This window comes from Melitaea cinxia, chromosome 18 (genome assembly GCF_905220565.1).
Source record: "Melitaea cinxia chromosome 18, ilMelCinx1.1, whole genome shotgun sequence".
NCBI lineage: Eukaryota > Metazoa > Arthropoda > Insecta > Lepidoptera > Nymphalidae > Melitaea > Melitaea cinxia.
The window spans coordinates 6,048,800-6,072,757 of NC_059411.1; the positions used below are offsets into that span (position 1 = coordinate 6,048,800).

At 34.2% G+C, this 23,958-nt stretch overlaps 1 protein-coding gene across 1 annotated transcript; it reads left to right on the forward strand.

The window, feature by feature from the left end:
* The first annotated feature begins 822 nt into the window (after window positions 1-822).
* LOC123662095 lies at window positions 823-23,854 on the forward strand. The gene is made up of 2 exons (XM_045596983.1): window positions 823-1,132; window positions 22,158-23,854. Exons 1-2 carry the CDS (start codon window positions 823-825, stop codon window positions 22,346-22,348), a joined length of 501 nt encoding a protein of 166 aa, XP_045452939.1. The 3' UTR covers window positions 22,349-23,854.
* Window positions 23,855-23,958: the final 104 nt, after the last annotated feature.

Here is a 23,958-nt window from a genome sequence, read left to right on the forward strand (position 1 = left end):
TAGAAATGTAGGCAAAATCATTTTTGAAATTGGTAAAGCACTTTAAAATCTACGTGAAATAATATTATAAAAATTGGTGGGTTTGTATATTTGTATAATTTTATTAAGATTGGCGATTTATTGATCAATTGTTTGAGTTGCGGAGACAGGCGTCGCGCGCCGCACGTGGCGTAGACAGATCGCTGCCGCCCGCCGGCCGCCACCGCCCACCGCCGGCGCGCCTCCGCGCCAACTTGCGCGGAGCGACGACGCCTGACGCCTCGGCGCGCCTCCGCTGTCACCCGTCTTGTCACACCGCGTTACCCTCTATCAAATTAACTTCGTTTGCGTATTGTAACATTCGAACATCACTTGACATAAATAACTTGTGCCAACTAAAACATTTACAAACCCGTCGGTTAACCAGTGTTTATTTGTGCTATCGCTGAGCGATGCGAGCCTGATTTAAATTTGTCAATCAAAATCACGTAATCTATTTGAAAAGAGGCTTTTATAATATAAAACATGCGTGTGCTCACGAACGAAGGCTTGTGACAAACGAATTGCGTTCGTGCGACTACGTCAGTAACTGGAATAGATTCAGATATTACGAAGCGCGAAATTAAAGGATAAACAAATGAAGTCCGGAGCGAGCGCCATAATAATGAAACAGCAGTCGGCATCAGAAGGTGTCAAGCTGCAGACACGAGCCGCGTGACCCGGCAAAACGGCACGGCCGCGGCGCATCGGCAAACTGGGGCATATCGATAAGTGTGGCCTACTTACCCGGTTTCGTGGCGGTGCCGGTGCCGCAGTGCATTTTAGACGAAGGTGCCACAGAAGATGTCCGGAAAGTCTTACACGTCGGGAAGCATGCGCTCGTGCGCTGGCTCCGTGCGGTTGGGCACGGCATCCGGCCACGAGGTGGTGCTGGACGCGCTGTACGAGCGGAAGCGCGACAAGAAGAGCGTTCGCGTGCTGACCGTCATCATATACGTATTCTGCGTGTCGCTGGCCGCGATAATGCTCTCGCTCTACTACGTGTTCTTCTGGGAGCCCAAGGACGCGCAATACGCGCAGCGCAAGGTGTCAAACACAGTCACGCCGCAAATCAGCACTACACCAATGCCCACTTGCTTTATGCCCCACACCGGTAGGTCACACAAGCAACACGCTTCTCGTTATAATCCCCCGATTCAGTTTATATTACTTGTACAATTACATACTTTTTTAAACTACAATTGAATGCCTAATTCTTCTATTTAGATACCTACTTGCCACTAATCAAATCTTTTAAAATGCACTTGCACAACACCTACGCTAATGAAGTACTTTTCACAATAAACAATGCGTAATTGCAGCTTAAAATTTAACACCTATAATAGATCAATGCACCTGTGTAAATAATATCTTCCTTTAATTGATTCGACTACATATTTAAACATTAACAAGTATTTTTGTTTCATTGTTGCAACATAGAAGCTAACTAAATATAATAAGAAGTCTTTTTCAATCATTATTCATCATCATTGATCGTTTGATAAATTATTTTCAATAAATTCAAAATATTACCAATTGTAGCGTTCGCTCTTCTTAAATGACTAAAAGTTACGAGGCTGAAACCGCGTGTGTCGGCTAGTATTTTCTAACACGCTTGTGCGGATATGACGAAAGTAACAAACAAATGAACGTTCTGACATCATACTAATGGAATGTAAAGTATATTTTTTTATTTAGACAATTAGCAGGAAAAAAACAATGATAGCGTAGGTATGTATTTTTTTATGTAAGTGTAAAGCTTAGTCTTACAAAATTAAATGGGACCCACGTTAAAAAGAAACAATTGACGTATAACGAACTTGAAGAAAATATATTTATTTAGATAATTTTAAATAATAAACTACTGACTCTAGGCCAAGCTAGTTCGAAAGATAAAGTTGTCGAAAATTAAAATCTAATCAAATAAACAATTTTTACTCAAACACATCCCGTACGACGGATACGTGGATATCCGTTACTTATTATGTTTATAACATTTTTATTTGACGGAATCTAAACTGTAAGCATTTTATTTCGAGAACTCAAAAAACTAAAATCTTCCACTGCTTCCTGCGCCCGCCTTTCAGGCGCCGGTTCATTACGAGTATGTATGTACTACTTCCGGACCGTATCTTTTTAACATAAAAGTCATTAAAGCCAGTTTAGAAATGAACTACAAAGACGACGAAATTATGTCAGCAAAACTCCGCAGAAAAATTATAATAGAAACGATTATCAGATAATCATAGTGTGTGAGACATTACAATATGTCTCCAACTCTACTAAACTAAGTTTTCTAAAAATAGTTTCCGTAGTTTTTGCGACTGTGTTGTCAAAGCCTAGCTACCACAAAATTCATTAAGTGCTAACTTTCGCATTTACTTCATTCGCATTACATTCGATATACTTATATTTAAGGAAACAAAGAGAGTACCTTAGTAAAAAAGTAAAAGTAAAGTAAGCTCTAATATTATAAATAGGCTAAAGGTAAGGTTTTCTAAATCTTTGGTAATTAATTGTATACTTAATATTTATTTCGAAAGTTAAGTAATTAATAGATAAATTGTGCAAGTCGCTCTTGCATGATATGTTTTGCCAGAGAGAAGTGCAATTTTAAAAATTTCCTAAGATTTAACAAAAATACCAAACTCTACATACCTATTTATTTTTAGTACATTCATCACGTTAAACATGGCCATACACAACATCCTGTTTTTCACCTTGCGTATTTAATAAGCCTATGTATAAGCTAGTATTACGATTATCTGTATAATACCGAAACTGTAGTATATATTCCGCATTATCACTTATGTGTAAGGGTTTCATACTCATCAGACTAGATGAAAAGCTTGAGACCATCTAGTATCGAAGTCAGGATATCCAAATAACGTAGCAATTAACTAAACGAACACGCAAAACATATGTATGGCCTGTAATACAAATGCTTGTCATAAGCGGAAATTAAATTACAGAGAAAATACGAAAATCCAGTTATGAACATTATTACCATTTTTTTTACGTGGGTAAAATCCATCATGGATACCCTCCAGCGCGGGAGCGCTAAAGGGTTATGACAGACACCTACTAACTAAAAACCACCACGTGTGAGCAGTCATCCGCCTGGGTGGGGCGAGATGGGGTCGCGCTAGCATTCGCCACCTCGCCTCAGCGGTAGGCCCTGGCAAAGCGTCCGGGCCCCGGCACAAATGAACAGTATTACCTACTCCAAGCTGAGTAAATCGTAAACTGTAAGAAAAAACAATCGAATAACTCGAGAATTACCAATTTTACTGTAAACTGGTATTGGGGAAGATCTGAAAGTTTGTAAAACTTTATTATAGCTTTTTTACGACTGATTTTTGACCTTATCATGAATCACCCTTATCTTTTTACAAAAAAATATCATCAAGTTTTGATACATTTATAACATCGGCTATCTTATAATAAATAGCCAGCTGTTTCACAGTTAAGCTCAAACATAGACAAGTAATAATAATAAAATTAGTTTTTATATAAATATCGTAAAACCTTTGTATGAAATTATTTCAAATGAAAACTATTGTAATAGCATAAAAAAACAACCAATTATAGTATTTATAAGGATTTATTAAATTAAATAAATTATGTACATACCTGTGATACACTTATGCATGTTTTGCAGCATTAAAAATCTTAATATAATTATTTATTTTATTGTTATCGTTCAAAAATATAATTTTACAGCTACGATATAAGTGTCTAATGTATATTTAATATGTTTTTAACGACAGAACGCGTAAAATTTCGGTACGACATCGACACACAGTACTCGGCTGCGATTATGAACTATAAACAGCGTTTTAAAGCTCTTTCTTGCCTTTCATCTATTCATTCAGCGGAATTATAATGTGAATTATCATAACTTTTATCTCCCTTTTTATAGATTGTAGTTTTTTATTTGTCTTTATTTAAGACAATTTAATTTATAAATTTATGAAATGAAAACGTGTTTTATATGCCTTTCATTACTTTTTACTACAGTTTTATTAAAACAAAAATTTATCTTTAAACACTAACATTTAGTTTACTAATTCTTTTTTTTTTTCTTGAAAATAATAAAATTTAAATGAAGGCTTGTTTTATACAAATTAAATTTTTTTATGTAACTATACTTATTTCTAAAAAAAAATTGAAATAAAAGACATCTGGAAATACTTCGTAAATAGTTTCAGTTCTAGAGGATATTTGCATAAGTAATTGTATTTTATATTTAGTAGGGCAGAGCAGGAAATATGTTGCTCAAAATTTGGAGCAGCCCGATTGAAGAAGCACCTCCACTTTACAGAATATCACAGCTAAATGAAACTGTCGTGTGTAATGTGTGGTAACGCACTTGTTTTTGCAGGCGTCTGTCTATAAGTTACGGTATTCACTTACCATCAGAGGCACGTTGGAAATAAAAAATAAAAGAATAATATATTAATAAATAATTTTCTTAAAAGTGAGTACGCATATGCACCTAACGTTCTTTTAAACACATACCTGTTTACAATTAAGTTATTGCATAGTTATGTTTTATGAGGATTAAAAAAAGTGACTGAGAAAAAAGAATCCAAGAACAAAATTAATGCAATTTCATATTTTATCTACTTGTGGTAAAACTTCATTAGAATATGGTTTTTTTAGCTTTATTATACATAATACTGATATGTATATATAACAATAATATGACAAATGTCGTTATATTTTAACGACATTTTTGTAGTCTTTGTCGTTCGAGTTCAATTTTAAGGTTGTTATACTGAAATTAAATATTATACATATTTACAATTCACAACTTAAGAACTAATAGTACCTGGGTGACCGAGCTCCGCTCGGTATTTTTAGTAAATCGTGAAGGATTAGTAGTAGAAAAGAGTTAAAATGATTCGCTGCCGGTTTGGATGAAGTCTTTTTTAACCGACTTCAAAAAAAAGGAGGAGGTTTCTCAATTCGGCTGAAGGAAACTCAATATATATATATCGCACCTTCGGTGCAACAAAGTCACAATTCAGGACACTTTTTTTGTTATGTCTTTTATTAGGACTTTTTGATAATTTAATATAAGATTTTTAAACTATAGCAAAGAAAGTAAACTATTAATTTATAAAGATTTCAAACCTACTATAAATAGTAATCCAGAAATGAGGAAGTAAAAGCGAAAAAAAATAATTGAAAATCCTCTCCTGTAAAATTAAGAAATGAGCTGTTGTGACTTTGTTGCACCGAAGTTGCGATATATATATCACTACATAGCATAAAACAAAGTCGCTTTGTCTGTCCCTATGCCCCTATGTATGCTTAAATCTTTAAAACTTCGCAACGAATTTTGATGCGGTTTTTTTTTAATAGATAGAGTGATTGAAGAGAAAGGTTTATATCTATAATAATATCCATTAAATAGTGGAGATATACTGTTATTTTTGAGGTTTCTATTGTCATGTCGTAAATAATTACAATTTTACCGCTTACATTGCAAACGCAGCCTGAACCCTACGAGATTTATCAAAATAATGTACTAAGTATTATACACATTGAAAAGTTCTACAGAAAACTCCGCTATGGTATATATGTCTATCTCTTATGAATATCCCACAATAATTTTTTTTTGTCATTTACTTTTTACGACAAATAATGGCTAATTTTCAAAGCGATTTTAATCAATACAGCATTAATCCTTATCTAATTAAATACCTTAAATACATTGTTGATTTAATATAGATCTATATGGCCCTTTACAGTATATGATTTAAATAAATATTTTTGAAGATATTGTAGATTTAAAAATTGCGGTACGTAGCGTTTGCGGCAGCTCCTGCCGGCTTTTACTCTAAAGTTAACGCGTGCGGACCACAGGCAGTAATGAATAAATCAAAACTACTGGATCGATATTAATCGTTTTTTTTCAGTGAATGACATAGGCTATAATTATATTTTATACCCGTGCGAAGCCGGAGCGGGTCGCTAGTATATATATTAATGTATGTTCAGGGATAACTTTGTCGTTTATGAAAAGATTTTGATAATTCTTTTTTTGGTGGAAAGAAGATATCCCTGCAGGCCTAGCATGCGCGCGACGACAAAATTTTGTCTACCCCTTTTCTCGTATTATCTCTCTATGTCTACAGAAGCTAACATGCGTGCACGCGATACTCTTCTCGTTACGTCAATAGAAGAGATAATCATTAAATTATTTGATCTGTGATATTTATCTCTACGGGAGCTAACATGACATCGTAATTTTGTCGAATTTTGACGTTTTAAGAAGAGAAACTTCTCGTTTTCAATATTATCGACGAGAAAGACGATAAATAAAAAATAAATAAAACCGGGTGCCTATATTTTGTATACCATGGCGTTTCCCTATTATAATTATATAATTTCGGTATACGAAGAGCGGGAAGCGCGAAAAGTCGAGTGAAGTGTGCCATATAATGGCACAAAAAACGTATTTGCGCCCTGTTGCTTCTTATTCTAAAACAATGCGTGATAGAATTACAATTATCTAATGTGCGACAAGATATAAAGCACAACACGAGCATATTGTTTTACATATATAATTAAATTCATTTACTTACGCCGTTTTATTTTCCATATTAGATTTTTTAAATTTGATATACACTTTTTATCTTAGCCAAAAGGCCGAGAACATTGTTAAATAAAACATGTGTCACTCGTTTGAAATTATACTGTGAATCCAAACGTTGGCTCATCCCGGTTTGGCACGATTGGTCAAAATTCAACTTTACGACATAAGAAATAAGAATGATATTCAGTTGTGATTATGGTTGATAATGTTTAATTTTTGAAATTCCTTCTTTTTTTATTAAAATTTCATAATTGAACAAATTACAGTGTTTTGGAAGTGATAGGCGAAATTTTAAGATTCTTGTATTTCTTGTTTTTTAAATTAGTTTAATAGTTAGTTAGTTAGTGTTGTTAGTTAGTAATATTTAGTTAGTGTTTATATTCATTGTATATATAGTTTAGATTTCGATTAAAAATAGTGTATAGTTAGTTTTTTTCTTATTATTTGTTAGGACTTAGGTTTAGGTGTACAATTTTTACATATTTAGGCATAAAAATGTCTTTCAATAAAAAAGTGAGTGAAACATCGGAATCGGTCTACCCAGTGAAAAGTTGAGGTAATACATTAAAAAAAATACACTCGAATTGAGAACTTCCTCCTTTTTTGGAAGTCGGTTGATGAAGGGAATTGTTTAGTAATTTAAAAGTACTCAATAAAAAATTAAATATAATTAAACGTAGTGTAAATTTAGAATGATACCAGTGTTGCATTATAAAAAAATGGTATATTTTTTTGTAAGGGCAGCACGAGTTTCTCTACTCGACAAGGTGAAGTCTTCGGAAGAGAATTTTGTCTCTCGTAGTGCGCATGTTAGGGTAATCGAGAAAATACTCGATGTAGACATTATCTCTCTCTCTCGTCAAGAGATATCTCGTTGTATGCATGCTAGGCCTGCTGGTGTGGTAGCATGATAATGAAACCAGGATCTGATGATGGGCTCCTAGAGAAATCGAGGGAAACTCTCGAAAATCCACATAACTTTACATTAACTACATAATACTTAACATACTACTGGGTGTACTAAATTTGATGATTTTTAACTTAATCGAAAGCCGATATTTATCATGTGGTCATATTTCATCGAGATCTGATTACAACTTTTGGAGTAATCTTTGATAATGCGTATTTCTCGACTATTTTTCCGTGTACCTACATTGTATTACCTGTCGATGTAATTGAAGTCGATTTTTTTTCGTTTGCCTGCAAACACAATTACTAATAATTAATTAACACAAAATAAAAATAAAAAATAACGATAAATTAAAAATTGATATAAAATACACAATTACAAGATTGAGAGTAATTGCTTCTCAAAACTGATAGGCGCTCCAACAAATCGTTTTTTTTTTTGAAAATCATATTTACGAATTACATATTTATAAAATATGAATAATATTTTTTTTACCGACAATAATAAAAACTATAAATAAAAATAAAAAATCAAAAATCAAAAATAAAAAATAATTAAAAAATAATAATGATAAAATATGAATAATATTTTTCGATTTTACCGACATAATAAATAAAAAAGAAGGAACAGCCTATTTAAATAAAAAATAACCAGTGCAATTAGAAAAAGAAAAAGAAAAAATAATTGACCAGGGGACATGGGGATTTGAACCATGATCTTCTCGGTTGGTCCCGACCGACCGATTTCCCACCGAGCTATTGCAACTAACTTGAGAAACGCGAAATTTACTTTCGCATTCTAATGATATTTTTTTCACTCCCTAAAAACAGGGATAAAACGACATTTTCTGAAAATGAATCCTAGCTAGATAGATTTATCTCCCCCGAAACCCCCTATATACTAAATTTTATGAAAATCGTTGGAGCCGTTTCCGAGATCCAGATTCTATATATATATATATATATATACAAGAATTGCTCGTTTAATAGTATAAGATTTACAGATAGTTTTGGTACAAATCATGTCCGCGTGGAATTGCGCCAAGAATGCTGGCAGCATTTCCCCGTTGAATCGCTATGCCGATTCTCTGGGCAAATAATTGTGTTTGTTCGCAAACGAAAAAAAAACCGACTTCAATTACATCGACAAGTAATACAACGTAGATCGACGAAAAATTGTCAAGCAACTACGCGTTATTAAAGATTACTAAAAAAGTTCTTATCAGATCTCGATGATATTTATATGTGACCACATGATAAACATCAGCTTTCGATTAAATTAAAAATTATCAAAATCGGTACACCCAGTAAAAAGTTATTACGGATTTTCGAGAGTTTTCCTCGATTCCTCTGGGATCCCATCATCAGATCCTAGTTTCCTTATTACAGTACTAAACTAGGGATATCCCCTTTCCAACAAAAAAAGAATTATCAAAATCGGTACATCCAGTAGAAATTTATGCGGTATAATACAACGTAGGTCGACGAAAAAAGCGTCAAGTAAAAACACATTATTAGATATAACTCAAAAGTAGTTGTTAGATCTCAAATAAATTTAAATGGGACCAATTGGCACACACCACCTTTCGATTAAAACAAAATTTGTCGAAATCGGTCCACACGGGCAAAAGTTCTGATGTAACATACATAAAAAAAAAAAAAAAAAATACAGTCGAATTGCGAACCTCCTCCTTTTTTGGAAGTCGGTTAAAAATGCACCAGCCCTCTTGTCACCGATGGAGGCAATAAGGCGAGGAGTTATCTCATTTAAAATTTTTTTTGCACAATTAAATTAGATTTAATTTGATTTGTATTCAATTGAAAAAATTGAAATAGGGATTTTTTTTCTGTACCTATAGTGAATTAATCGAAATCTGATCGAGTAATGATTAATGTACAGAACTAATAACATCTATAGATTGCTAAGCTGCGTGTTCCTAATTCATACTAAATAACACATCTATCTATAAAAATAAAAATAAATTGCCGAAATGTATTATCCACACATAACTTCTGACGATTGCACCAAATGGGATAATTCTTTCTGTTTATTAACCTACGTTAGAAAAGGAGAATGTTCTCAGTTTCATCGTATTTTTTTTATGTGTAGTTTACCGATTTGGATGATTCTTTTTTTATTCGAAAACCTATGCTTTTATATGTTAATATTCAAATATAATGACATGATTAAATTTAAAAATAAGTGGGATTTATCGGCAGATGGCGAACTATGTACCGTTTAAAAAAAACAGTACAAAGTTCGCCAGGTCTGATAGTGAAATATAAGTATTCAGCTTAGATGTAACAAGTCTTTAAATTGTCAAAATTAAAATATCCGCACTTCATTAACGAAATTAAACACGTTTAGGACATTTCTTATAAGCCAACTTATCGAACATGTTAAATAATAGCTTAATATTTAATTTAATTGAACCTAAATGACTGTTTTATAAATTCATTATTAAAAATTGACTCTAATTTAAATTATTTCATTAAAAAGGACAATATATATCCTTGTACATTTAGGTAAATGTGTGTATTTCGTTTTAATTATTATTACTCATGCGGGTTACATATTTTCTTAAACCAGAGATTAACTCAAGTTATAGAAAGGAGATCATGTTATTAGTCTATGTAATTCTGTAGACAGCTCTTCGTTTCGCCGATGCTGAAACTTTTTTAATATTCCGGTCAAGTACGTGTCCTATTTAAAGAGTATTTCCATTCCTGCAGCGATGTTGCTGCAAATATCAGTTTTCTCTTTGGCCCGTTAAGTTAAAGACATACAAGTAGGTAGTATTTACTTCTAATTAATCATCAGAGATATACTAAAACAGAATTGAATTAAATTATTATACAAACCAGCACTACAGACCAAACAGGTCAATTAATATTTGAGATAGCAAATTTGATAAATAGTAATAAAAATAATTTTGAAACTAGCTAATTCCGGATTTACCCATTTTGAGTTTAATGGTTCCGTTTGTATAGCCTAAGTTTTATCAAAGTACCCTGATATGTACAGAAAAAATGAGGGATTTATCTTATTTGCATCGCGGTTGACCCTTGACAAGAGATTAACTTAAAACATGGACCTCAATTTTAAGCCTGATGCATCGATTTTCAAACTCTATTGGTCGAGAGTAAAATCTGTTTGACGATTGCGAATAAAGTGTTTTTCTAATGTGTACAGGAAAATGAACGATACAAAAATTAAAATTACATCAAAAAGTCTAACGTGATGTATTAGGTAGGTACTACATTTTGATATCATTAATCTTGTTAGTGTGAGCATGTTTTAAGTATGTGTCAAGGCTAATAAAAATAAAAGGAAATAAAAAATAAGTTAAGAATGTCTTTACTTTTCTTTTTAACCGACTTCCAAAAAAGGAGGAGGTTCTCAATTCGACTGTATTTATTTTTTTTTTTTTTTTTTTTATGTATGTTACATCAGAACTTTTGACTGGGTGGACCGATTTCGACAAATTTTCTTTTAATCGAAAGGTGGTGTGTGCCAATTGGTCCCATTTAAATTTATTTGAGATCTAACAACTACTTTTCGAGCTATATCTAATAATGCGTTTTTACTTGACGCTTTTTTCGTCGACCTACGTTGTATTATACCGCATAACTTTCTACTGGATGTACCGATTTTGATAATTCTTTTTTTGTTGGAAAGGAGATATCCCAAGTTTAGCACTATGATAAGGAAACCAGGATCTGATGATGGAATCCTAGAGAAATCGAGGGAATCTCTTGAAAATCCGCAATTACTTTTTACTAGGTGTACCGATTTTGATAATTCTTTTTTTGTTGGAAAGAAGATATCCCTAGTTTAGTACCATGATAAGGAAACCAGGATCTGATGATGGGATCCCAGAGAAATCGAGGGAACTTCTTGAAAATCCGCAATAACTTTTTATTACGTGTACCGATTTTAATGATTTTTAATTTAATCGAAAGCCGATGATTATCATGTAGTCACATTTAAATTTCATCGAGATCTGATTACCACTTTTTGAGTAATCTTGGATAACGCGTAGTTACTTGACTATTTTTTCGTCGATCTACGTTGTATTACTCGTCGATGTAATTGAAGTCGGTTTTTTTTTCGTTTGCGAGCAAACACAATTATATTAGCAGCTCTTATATAGTGTCATCTTTACTGTAGTCTTTCAGTATTCAAATTTAATTCATTTTTTTGTTTACTGATTTGATATTTTGGAACAAATCTTATGATAGAACCGGAACGTTATGTGTACATAAGTTATGTGTAAACTCTGTAATAGGGCAATGTTGTAAGCAGTATTTACATTATATTGTTGTTTGCGCACTCTTCCCGGCACCTTTTCCTAAACTACTATTCTTAAAGGTTGCCTGGAAGAGATCGCTATAAGCGACAAGGCCGCTTTTTGCATCTAATGATCCTATGATTTGCTGTGTGGTTACGGTTGCTGTGTGTATCCCTGTCAAGTTCCATTCGATTCGCCCGATTACACTTTTTGGTACGCTCTCGTCACGTATTAACCAGCTTACTCTCCAAGTCAAGCGTACGTAAAGAAGTTTTACTTCTTAAAATAAAAATTAAAATAAATTATGGTAAATTTGCATTTATGCATTTATGTCATAATTTCAAGTCTTTGAACTTTTATTGGCATTTTTTATTCAATGAGAGAATGTAAATACAGAAAATGTAAGTTTAAAAAGTATATATAAAATAAACCTTTATTTATTACTTACGTAGGTAGTCATAACAGTAAATAATTTAAATTGGCTATTTTGAATATTTTCATTGTTATTTTTGAATTACTGCGCGAACAATGTTTGTTCCTTTTTTGAAGACTTACTCATCCGAACGGAAAAAATGGTGATGGGAACACCGCACTGCGAGTGTTCGTAAGAGCTTACAGCAATAACTCTAAATTTAGCCAAGGCAGTTACAATAACCGGCACTCGACTATTTACTGATCATGTTTATAAGATATAAATCACTAACGATTTCAAACGGCATGGCTCGGAATAGCACTGAAAAGTAACTCTGTCTGTTTACACTCTGATACCTAAACTGCAGTTTATATACTTATTCTTAAAGTTGTCATATAAATGTGTTAATTGAATGTTTCTGATACATAATCTCTTATATATAAAATTCTCGTGTCGCGGTGTTTTAAGTTAAACTCCTCCGAAACGGCTTGACCGATTCTCATGAAATTTTGTGTGCATATTGGGTAGGTCGGAGAATCGAACAACATCTATTTTTCATCCCCCTAAATGTTAAGGGTAGTCCAACCCTAATTATTTTTTTAATTTTTAGATAAATTATTTATTTTTTGTTTTTTTATGATACAACATTAAAAAATACATATAACCGTAAATTTTCAACCCTCTACGATCAACCCCTATATTTTATATTTGTTAATTATAAACTTAATTTTTTTTGGCAAGATTTTTATTTTTATTTTCTTACGACTTAGAATATTTTTTATATTACTCTTAATTTGCCACCTCTCTACGATCAACCCCTATTTTTCCATCGCAATTTTTATTTTTTATTTTTTTTAATAATTTCCTTTAATTGATATTTTTCTGAATTCAATTTGATCTCCTGCCTTCGCCAGTCAATAACTATCAATCGCTCAGTTACCCCGCTAGATGTCTACCGGTGTCACCTCTCATCCAGCAAACATCACGGAGTGGGGATGAGAATGAAGCCGGTCCTCCTCCTGTCTTACTCACTATACCGTTTTTGGCCATTTTTGTTTTGGTTTTATTTGTCTATCGATCGTAGCAGTGACTGTTATACGTATTATTTTAATTTTTCTGTGCACTAAATAAAGCATACTTTCATTGTCCACAACGCTTTAGATTATAAGTAAATCCCCGCACACTTATAGTAGATAGTTTATTGGCAACATTTGCCGGGTCAGCTAGCTACATATAATATACAAGTCAACTTCACACGATTTACTATAACGTTAACGTAACTTACTCTTGACATTCGGGAACTGGAATGTAGAGGAAATTGAACCCTAATGATACCCTGTTAATATAAAAAGTCATTACAAAAAGAATTTTGTATCAATTAGGTATTATTTGCTATTCTAGGGGATTCAACTTTTCGGGAAAAACTTTAAGCGTTCTTTATTACAATTAAGTTTATTATAAAGAGGCAGGTCTAATATTCGTTTGAATAAAGAAAAAAAACTTCCTATTATTAATAGTACTCATTAGGTTATCTTGATACACTATAAAAATAAAAAGTTTTTTTCAAGTAGTATCTACATTTTGAGGAGACTGAGTCGCACTCGTCTCTACACGTGTTCCCCGGGTGGTACTAATCAGGTGACATACTGGTGGTAGGCTCTGGCCGACGGCTCGCGACCACCCACTGAACAAAGTCGTACCTTCAAGTGGTTTCGTGTTTCGGTACGATGATCGGTTTGACTGAGAAGTTGGGTCGAAAAAGTTGCTCCGCGCGAATTGACCAGTCTGACTTGCATTGGTGCCGCTGCACTGTAGTGATTGGTTCTGAAGGGTAGTGGGATCCGAGGCACGGTGCATCGCTGGCCTACCGCAGGTAGTCGGGGGCCCAATTAATGTGCCAGCCACACACGAAAGGCTGCCCCGCTAACTGTCGAAAAATCCCGGAATGCGCCATCGTGCCGGTTGACGACCGGACAAGAGGGCCCAGTGGACATCTGGGTGGCTCGGGTGTCCCCGCAGTCTCCAGTCCAATCCCCTTTCCGGCGCAGTGATTCGGTGAGAGTCTGGGGGTTAGTAGCATGGAGCCTCGTTTCACTGCCTTCTTCTCGCCTTCCTTCACTCGCCAACGTATGACTAAAAGGAACAGAAACAAGGCAGCAAAGCGGTTGCACTCCCTCTCACTCTCAGTGCACCTCTCCAACATTCGAGGTTTGCACTCTGGTCTCGTTGCAGTCCACCACCATCTCGAGACTGAGAAACCGGCCCTACTGTTCCTCTCGGAGACGTAGATCGGCAGTCCGTCTGACACAGCATACTTGTGTTACTCGGGATATACCTTGGAGCATAATTTTTAACCACGCGCGGGTGTTTGCTTATATACCCGCTACGGCATATTTTGCCGGCGTCTCCGTAATCTTGAAGACACCAGCTTCTCCAACTTATGGGTTTTGGTGGACACAGGAGTGGATAAAATTACATAGTCCATATCTTACAAATACAATATCTTAATGTTAGTATTACAAAAACAACTTACTCGTATATCTAATGTTAGTAAATCGATATAAATATATATGGAAGCAAATAAATTATCAAATCTATAATATAAAAATGAGTCGCTGGATGTGTTGCTAAGCGCAAAACTCGAGAACGGTTGGACCGATTTCGCTAATTCTTTTTTTAAAATATTCCTTGAAGTACGAGGATGGTTCTTACGGAGAAAAAAAAATCAAAAAAAAAATTAAATTTCCTGAAAGAGTCTAAGAACAACACTTTTCTATACTCCCATACAAAAGATTTGTGATAATACTTAAAAGTCAATTTGAACTTTAATACCATACGATAAAGTTTGTGTTAGGCGATACGAAGTTCGCCGGGTCAGCTAGTAACAAATAAAATCAATAAAAAATAGAAGTAATAGCTTTCTGGACACGACCCTCGTCAGTCAGAATGTAGCCGTATCCAGTGGCGCAGTATTGCCGAGTCCCAGCGATCTGCCAGTGTACCCACTCAGAATGCCGTTCGAGCTGGTTCGTAGCCTCCGGAGAATGGATGCACACCTCTTACGAATAATAGCATTAAATCTGTCAACGCGCCTCGTAGTAAACATTTCGGAGGCACTGCAGTAACGCGGCAACTTGAGCAGCACTCTGAATGCATTGTTGTACTGGACTCTCAGAGCGTTGTACGCACGCTGCGTATACCTCACCCAAAGGCTGCAGGTGTAAGAGAATTGGCAATATGCCTTAAACAGAGTTATCTTCACACTATCAGTACACCTTGCAAACCTTCGGGCCAGCATGTTGCAGCTCACGGCCAGCGCCCTGCGCTCTCGCTCCAAATCCTCGTCATCGCTTAGGTTGTCCGAAAACCAGTGGCCCAGATACTTAAAACGTTCTACTCTATTTAAAGCAACACCTCCAAGATATAAAGGTGGCACATTTGCATAGACTTTTTATTTATGTCTGTGTTTGCAAAGCGGAGTCCTTTCCATCTTACTCCCTCTTTCCGAGGTGTGCCCATGCCCATAACCGGCCGCCCGGAGCTTCTTGGCGTTACTTTGTCATCCACCCTCAATTTTGGCTCATACATAGAGGCAAAGGCTCAAACAGCTGCCAAAAAACTGGGCGTTCTCTCGAAGGTGAGACAGTGCTTCACTCCGGAACAGTTTCTAAATTTATATCAAGCGCAAGTTCGATCATGCATGGAGTACTGCTTTCATCTTTGAGATAGCTCAGCCAAGCACCAGCTAAAGCTGCTTGAGTCAATTGAGAGACGAGCCAGGAAGCTCATCGGTGATGATGCACTGGTCGCCGCAAAGCTTGCATCATCGGCTTAGGGTGGCCGGCCTGTTGGTTTTTATCGGATACACTTCGGAGTGTGCGCAGGAACTCCATGATCTGATTCCTCCCTCCCCCTTCCATCATCGTACAACCAGACGCTTTGCGTTACGCCACCGTTATATGGTTCACATTCTCCCTATACGCACTAAGCGATTCGCTAGTACATTCTTGATCCGTACGGCCAAAGAATGGAACACTCTACCAGCGTCTGTGTTTCCGGAAAACTATAACCAGGCGATCTTTAAGTCGCGAGTGAATAGATTACTTCTAGGTAAGCGTGTTCCATCTTAGACCGCATTTACACTTATCATCAGGTGAAATAGTGGTCAAACGCAAGACTATCATTGTATAATAAAAAAACATGATTAAATAAGTTAACGTTAGTAGACGTTCAACTGAGGTAGGGCACAGCAGGAAATATCCTGCTCAAAATATGGAGCAGCCCAACTGGGGTAGTACCTCAACCTTAGAAAAGATAACAGCTAAATAATACTGCTTTCAAGTAGTGTTGTATTCCTGTTGGTGAGTATGGTTACCAGAGCACCTGGGGGGAATTCGAAATAGGGTCGGAAACGTGCTTGCGATGCTTCTGGTGTTGTAGAGCTGTACGCTTGTTTGCCGACCCAGTTAAATTAAAAAAAAAATATATTTTTATAGTATATATAACTTTTTATTTTTATATGTATATATAACTTATCTTGATAACCTAATGAGTACTATTAATATAATAGGAAGTTTTCTTACTTTATTCAAACGAATATTAGACCGCCTCTATACAATAAACTTAATTGTAATAAAAAATGTTTATAGTTTGTATACAGGGTGGCCGATCACTTGACGTCATAAAAAAAAATTTAGGTCCGGTGTGTTGTGGGGTATCCGAATCACCCCCATATATGTTACGCGATTTTTTATAGTTTAGGAGTTATGAATTTTTTTCGATTTTATGAGAAATTTCGACTTGACCATCTTAAAAAATTTCTAAAAAAAAAGAAAAATTTTTTTTAGAGTTTTATTTTTTGCAACTGAATTCGCATAAGTTGTACTTTTATGCATAAAATAATCAGCTTCGTAGCTTTGATGAAAGTTATGAAAATGTTGGTCTAAAGTCAAAAATCTACGTTCCGTGAATTAGGACTTAAATTTTCAACTTTAAATTAAAAATCTAAACAGGTGACCTTATGATTACTTAGTTAGTCTTAAAAATGCGCCAGACTTTCAGCTTTCATAATAATAATAAAAAAGCCGTACTTAATATGGAAAATTTGGCTAAAATCGGTCTTCAAAGACAGCAAGGTGGAGAATTCTTAAAATTAGCCTATTGATTAAAAAAAGTTTTTTATCATTCCTAAGGCTAATTAATGATTAGAAAATGCTGGAAACCTATTGTGTTAGTTGGATAAGAAAAGTTTTAGGCTTTTAAGTAAGAACAAGATCATAATGTTAAAATCATTTAATATTTTTAAAATTTATAATAAATGTTCAACGTGGCCACCTTCAGAAGCGATGAAATAACGAATGGTGACACGAGTAGCAGTAAACACAATGTGAGCACAACTGAGATCAGTAACTAACGAACTGGCTTTGATCGGTTGCGATCGGCCTCTTATGCCACCGAGAGTGAGGTAGATAGCAATATAGTTTCTTATCCTTTTAACCCATTGTTATTGCTGGTAAAATTTGCCGTTTTTTACGACGGTATAGAATTTGTCTTGTTTCTGGAGGTGGCCACGTTGAACATTTATTATAAATTTTAAAAATATTAAATGATTTTAACATTATGATCTTGTTCTTACTTAAAAGCCTAAAACTTTTCTTATCCAACCAACACAATAGGTTTCCAGCATTTTCTAATCATTAATTAGCCTTAGGAATGATAAAAAACTTTTTTTAATCAATAGGCTAATTTTAAGAATTCTCCACCTTGCTGTCTTTGAAGACCGATTTTAGCCAAATTTTCCATATTAAGTACGGCTTTTTTATTATTATTATGAAAGCTGAGAGTCTGGCGCATTTTTAAGACTAACTAAGAAATCATAAGGTCACCTGTTTAGATTTTTAATTTAAAGTTGAAAATTTAAGTCCTAATTCACGGAACGTAGATTTTTGACTTTAGACCAACATTTTCATAACTTTCATCAAAGCTACGAAGCTGATTATTTTATGCATAAAAGTACAACTTATGCGAATTCAGTTGCAAAAAATAAAACTCTAAAAAAAATTTTTCTTTTTTTTTTAGAAATTTTTTAAGATGGTCAAGTCGAAATTTCTCATAAAATCGAAAAAAATTCCTAACTCCTAAACTATAAAAAATCGCGTAACATACATGGGGGTGATTCGGATACCCCACAACATACCGGACCTAAATTTTTTTTTATGACGTCAAGTGATCGGCCACCCTGTATATTATTTTGTATTTTTTTTTTTCTATATTTTCTGTTAATGGAATATCCAAAAATAATATCTCAAAATTAGTAATAGGTATCTATGTCATCTACTTTTTGTACTTTCGGATACTCAACATTCTTAGGGTAGGTACTCACAAATTAATTAATAACATTTGCCGAGATAAATCAATGAATAAATGATATGAATGAATGATACTGGTCTCGGTATGACTTGGTTGTTAAACATAACTTTCGTTTTGTCCAAGTTCATACAGAAATCGACACGTCGGGAGGACTCGTTTAGGCCGGCCAGCATTTGGCCTAATTCATGTAACGTCTCCGGAAAGATGACAATATTGTCGGCGAAACGAAGGTGAGAGAATAATTCACCGTTGACGTTGATACCTCTTTCCCCCCAATCCAAGGTCTTAAAGACATATTAGATTTTTGAAGACATTCATAAAGCAAACCCATATAAAATCTGGTAAAGTATCTACATACTAAATAAGTCACTTATGAAAATTGCAAAAAAATTGCTAGTTTTCCCAATTTTTTTTGAAACATTCTTCATATAGAATGTCTTCATAAAGCAAACCCATATAAAAATCTGCTAAAGTATCTACTAAATAAGTCACTTTTGAAAATTGCAAAAAAAAATGCGTTTTCCCTTTTTTTTTTTGAAACATTCGTAACGAAGTCGTTTAATATCACACGTTAACAAATATACTTGCAAGTGTAGCCTAAACTATTTTACAAATTATGAATAATAAGACCAACGTCTTATTTTATAGCTGAGCAAATTTCATAAAAACTATTTTTAAGAAACTGTACGTAGCTTGTATAAAGGTATTCGTAACTTCAGCTTTTCGCAGTCCACGTATAGATATAGGCCGCCACAATGTCGCACCATTAATTCTGGTTTTCCGCAATCCCCATTTAGCCTCCCCCGGCAATCTTACGTAGATCCTCGGTATGGTCAGCTTATTTACCCCACTTCACTAGGTATATAACACTAAAGCTATATAAACGCAAAAGATTAACGTCGACGCATGCTCGCCCGTGAGTAAGTCACAACATTACAAAGAGAAAAAATTTGTTTGTTAGTCTATTTACATAAGCTCAATGTTTAGAATATTTCTATGAAAGCTCACTAAATGAGAATGGTCGTAAAATACAATAGGTACTAAGTACGCTTCAATTTATAGAGAAAAAACGTAAACACAAAATTGCACGTTCACTATAATTATCTAAGTAGCTTAAACATCACAAAAAACTTTTGTGCTGAAATAACTCGACTGGATACTATATAATAGTGTGTTTGTTTTATATGGCCATAAATTAAGATAAAAGTTACTTTGAACTCAGACTGTATAATCTATAATATATATAAACGCGAAAGGTCATTCATCACGAAATCTCCGAAACTATAACACCTACAAACTTGAAATTTGGCAAGTAGGCTCCTTATAGGACGTAGACATCCGCTAAGAACGGATTTTGCGAAACTCAACCCCTAAGGGGGTAAAATGGGGGTTGGAAGTTTGTATGAGAGTCCCATGTTTTTGACGTATATGGCCATAAATTAAGATAAAAGTTACTTTGAACTCAGACTGTATAATCTATCTATAATATATATAAACGCGAAAGGTCATTCATCACGAAATCTCCGAAACTATAACACCTACAAACTTGAAATTTGGCAAGTAGGCTCCTTATAGGACGTAGACATCCGCTAAGAACGGATTTTGCGAAACTCAACCCCTAAGGGGGTAAAATGGGGGTTGGAAGTTTGTATGAGAGTCCCATGTTTTTGACGTAAGAGACTTGAAATTTAAAATGTAAGCTCTATAGATAGATGGTGAAAAGGTGTCTTAATAATGTATCTTTAGAAATCAACCCCTTTTTGGGTTAAAACGGGGGATAGTAGGTCGGCTCACTGATCACGAAATCTCCGAAACTATAACAGTTACAAACTTGAAATTTGGCAGAAAGGCTCCTTATAGGGCGTAGACATCCGCTAAGAACGAATTTTACAAAATTCGACCCTTAAGGGGGTAAAAAGGGGGTGTGAAGTTTGTATGAAAGTCCCATGTTTTTGAAGTAAGAGACTTGAAATTTAAAATGTATACCTTATAGATGATGAGAAGGTGTTCAAATAATATATCTTTAGAACTCAACTCCCTTTTGGGGTTAAAATGGGGTATGGTAGGTTGACTCACTCATCACGAAATCTCTGAAACTATAACAGCTACAAACTTGAAATTTTGCAGATAGGTCCTTATAGGGCGTAAACATCCGCTGAGAACGGATTTTACGAAACTCGATCCATAAGGGGATAAAACGGGGGTTGGAAGTTTGTATGAAAGTCATATGTTATTAAGGTAAGAGACTTGAAATTTAAAATGTATGCTCTATAGATGGCGAGGAAGTGTCCAAATAATACATCGTAATCTATATATATATAAAATAGAAAGGTCACTGACTGACATCACGAGAACTCAAAAACCGCTGGATGGTCCATCCATCCAAGATGGACAAAGATGAAATTTGGCAGGGAGGTAGATTATAGTTAGTAGACGTCCGCTAAGAACGGATTTTGCGATATTCCATCGCTAAGGGGGTTTAATTGGGGTTGATAGTTTGTATGAAACATATACAGTAGCAACAAGTTCGCCTGATAGGTTATTCATACTGCAGCCTGAAAATAAAACTAAAAATGTGGTGTATAGAGAGGTTTTATAAAAATAACTATTAAATTATACTAAATTGTGCCTTTGAAAAAGTTACTCAGAGTGATAAGCATTTCAAGTGACTGAAATAAAAAAATAATTTGCGTTAAGCATCTTAATAGTAATGCATATCTTCATAACCACGCGGACGTAGTCGCGGGCAACAGTTAGTGTATTATAAAACAAAGTTCCCAAAAGCGTATGTGACCGATTCCCTCAAAATCTACTTAACGGATTTTCATGCGGTTTTACAAATGGAGAGAGAGCTTCAAGAGGAAGGTTTACGGAACGGCAAAGCCGATTTTGATGAGAGTTTCACTGGAAGTTTGCCGGGAAAACTTTGTAACAAACTGATTTTAACGCGGGCGAAGCCGCGGGCACAGCTAGTATATATATTATATTTGGAAGACCTCGTTCGTATTTGTAGCGTACATCTAAAGCGTCGCACGAATAAATCCGACATAAAATGAATACAATAAAATGTATTGTGTAGGGCTTATTAATTAAAAGACTTCACTTATAAATATATAATATGCGTGAAAGAGTAAGAAACATACAGTATACATACATATACGTACATCCATTCTCACAAATATTCGCATTTGTAATATTAGTAGATATATGTTACGTATCAAATTATAATAATTTTCATTATTTTGTACAGTTGCAGAAAACAACGATTATTTTTGAAGTTAAACTTTTTTACGCACGCTTGACTTGGGGGGAGTAAGGTTGTGAGTGCGTGACGAGAGCATTACGAAAAGTGTGATCGGGTGAGGTGAACGGAAATTGAGAGGGAGATATAAGTTAAATGGAGTCTAAAGCACACTTGTTTTTTTTTTATTGGTACCTACATATAAATATATGTTAACGTATTTTTACCTAAAATTATGATCTTTGTACACATTTCATACAAATTAAAACAATAAATTAATTAATACAAATAAAAATTTGTTTGTTTCAGGAGGAAGCAATACCCAAGTGACTTCAACGACCATTCCACACACCCTAAATAACTTCACTGACGTTTCGAATACTAATGAAAACAATGGAACGACTACTAATGTAATTGAAGACTCTTCTCCACCGACTACCCCTAGAGACAACGAAACAATTACTGACCTTGAAGTTTCTAACGGTACAACGGTTACATGACGTTTTGAAAAACTTTTACGTAAAATTCACAATAAAACTGTTTGCAGTTGAGTAGTGTCTACGAAGATGAGATTATTCTGTCTGAGTATATTGGTCTTATGTGATTACATGTAACGATTGCCGTCTATAGAGTCTAACTTGAATTGTGATACATACGTTATGCACTGAAGTACTACAATATGTCAGCTACTAGAGTCGCAAAAGATCTCTAAAGTAATTAGTGTAGCAGAAATTTTGATTGAATATTTAAGCGATGTTAACACCTACATACATAGCAATCATTGTCTTTTAAAAGTTACAAAATATAATAATATTAACAGCACTTCGTTGTTATTAAACTTTGAACATTCGCTTAACGTAGAGTTACTTTAACCTATAATAGTGCCTATTGTATTATAGACAGACATGCCATTGACACTACTAATAATAAAATTGAATAGAAACATAAGTCTATGTAATTGTAAAGTCAGTGATACGCGTTTTGAGTAACGTTAACTAAAACACCAATAATTAGGTATAACATAACACACATAAAAACACAATAAAAACATATATTACGATACAATTAATAAGATATCGTAAAATAGCATATTTGATTACATATTCATTTATATGTAATTAATCATTGTATTTACAGATAAACTAGTGTACTCACAATATTTTTTATTAGCAAAATTACAGTCAACTTTATATAGTGAGTTTAGAAAGAGTCGATCAAAATCTGATTTCCATTTTTTTTAAAACGGTAAACATTTATAGAAGATATTACAATATTTATTAAAAGGCAAAATGATTCTCAAAATTATTTAGGTAAACAACTATATGCTATGGATATTTTTTATTTTTAGGATATAAATGAAGTATGAAAATTTAAGATGTCTCGACAAATATGTGGTTTTAAAAATAAAAACTAATTTACTAAATTTTAATCTAAACAATCCAGATGCTAAAAGTACTTATTATAGAATCCTAATATTGTTAGCAATTATATTATATATCCAAGAATATTATTACAAATTAAGATTGTTGTTTACATATTTAGTAATTAAGTTCTTAAGAATTGTTAAATGTGTTTGTAGACGTTCTTTGTTTTGTGAATCGACAACAGACGGTTGCAAGTTTAAAAAAAATAGGTCGACACTGTTGACGCAACAAACTGTAGGGCTCGAGAAAACGTATTAAGCTCCAACCCTTCTCTTATATCGAGAAGAGGCCTTTTCCCAGCACTGTAACATTCACAGACTGAGTCTGATGATGACCAATTTAGTTCAGTAGGAGGATAACGTGGCGAACGAAGCTTCAACTGTTTTTGTTCAGTTCAGAGTGGCCTCTGCCCATTAATGGGATTGTATGTATATTGTCTTTTGTAATTATACAATACAAAGTGCAAAAAAAAATCTATACAAATCTGTTAAAAAAATTTATGTTACGACTTATTATAACGTTACGTTACTTGTCAACAATATATGGAAATATGAAGATTAAAAATATAGTAATAAAGTGTAACTAGTTGGTGTTTCTTTTTTGCTTTTCCTTTTCATTATTTTTACCTACTTTAATCTATTGGAAATTGAAATGATAAAAGTGTCTTATACGTATGTACGTGAAGT

What these genes read in the sequence shown, in the direction of transcription:
- LOC123662095 (XM_045596983.1), top strand. Translation starts at nt 823, where the DNA reads ATGTCCGGAAAGTCTTACACGTCGGGAAGCATGCGCTCGTGCGCTGGC. An exon ending in TTGCTTTATGCCCCACACCG is followed by an intron (nt 1,133 to 22,157) that starts GTAGGTCACACA and finishes TGTTTGTTTCAG; the next exon opens with GAGGAAGCAATACCCAAGTG.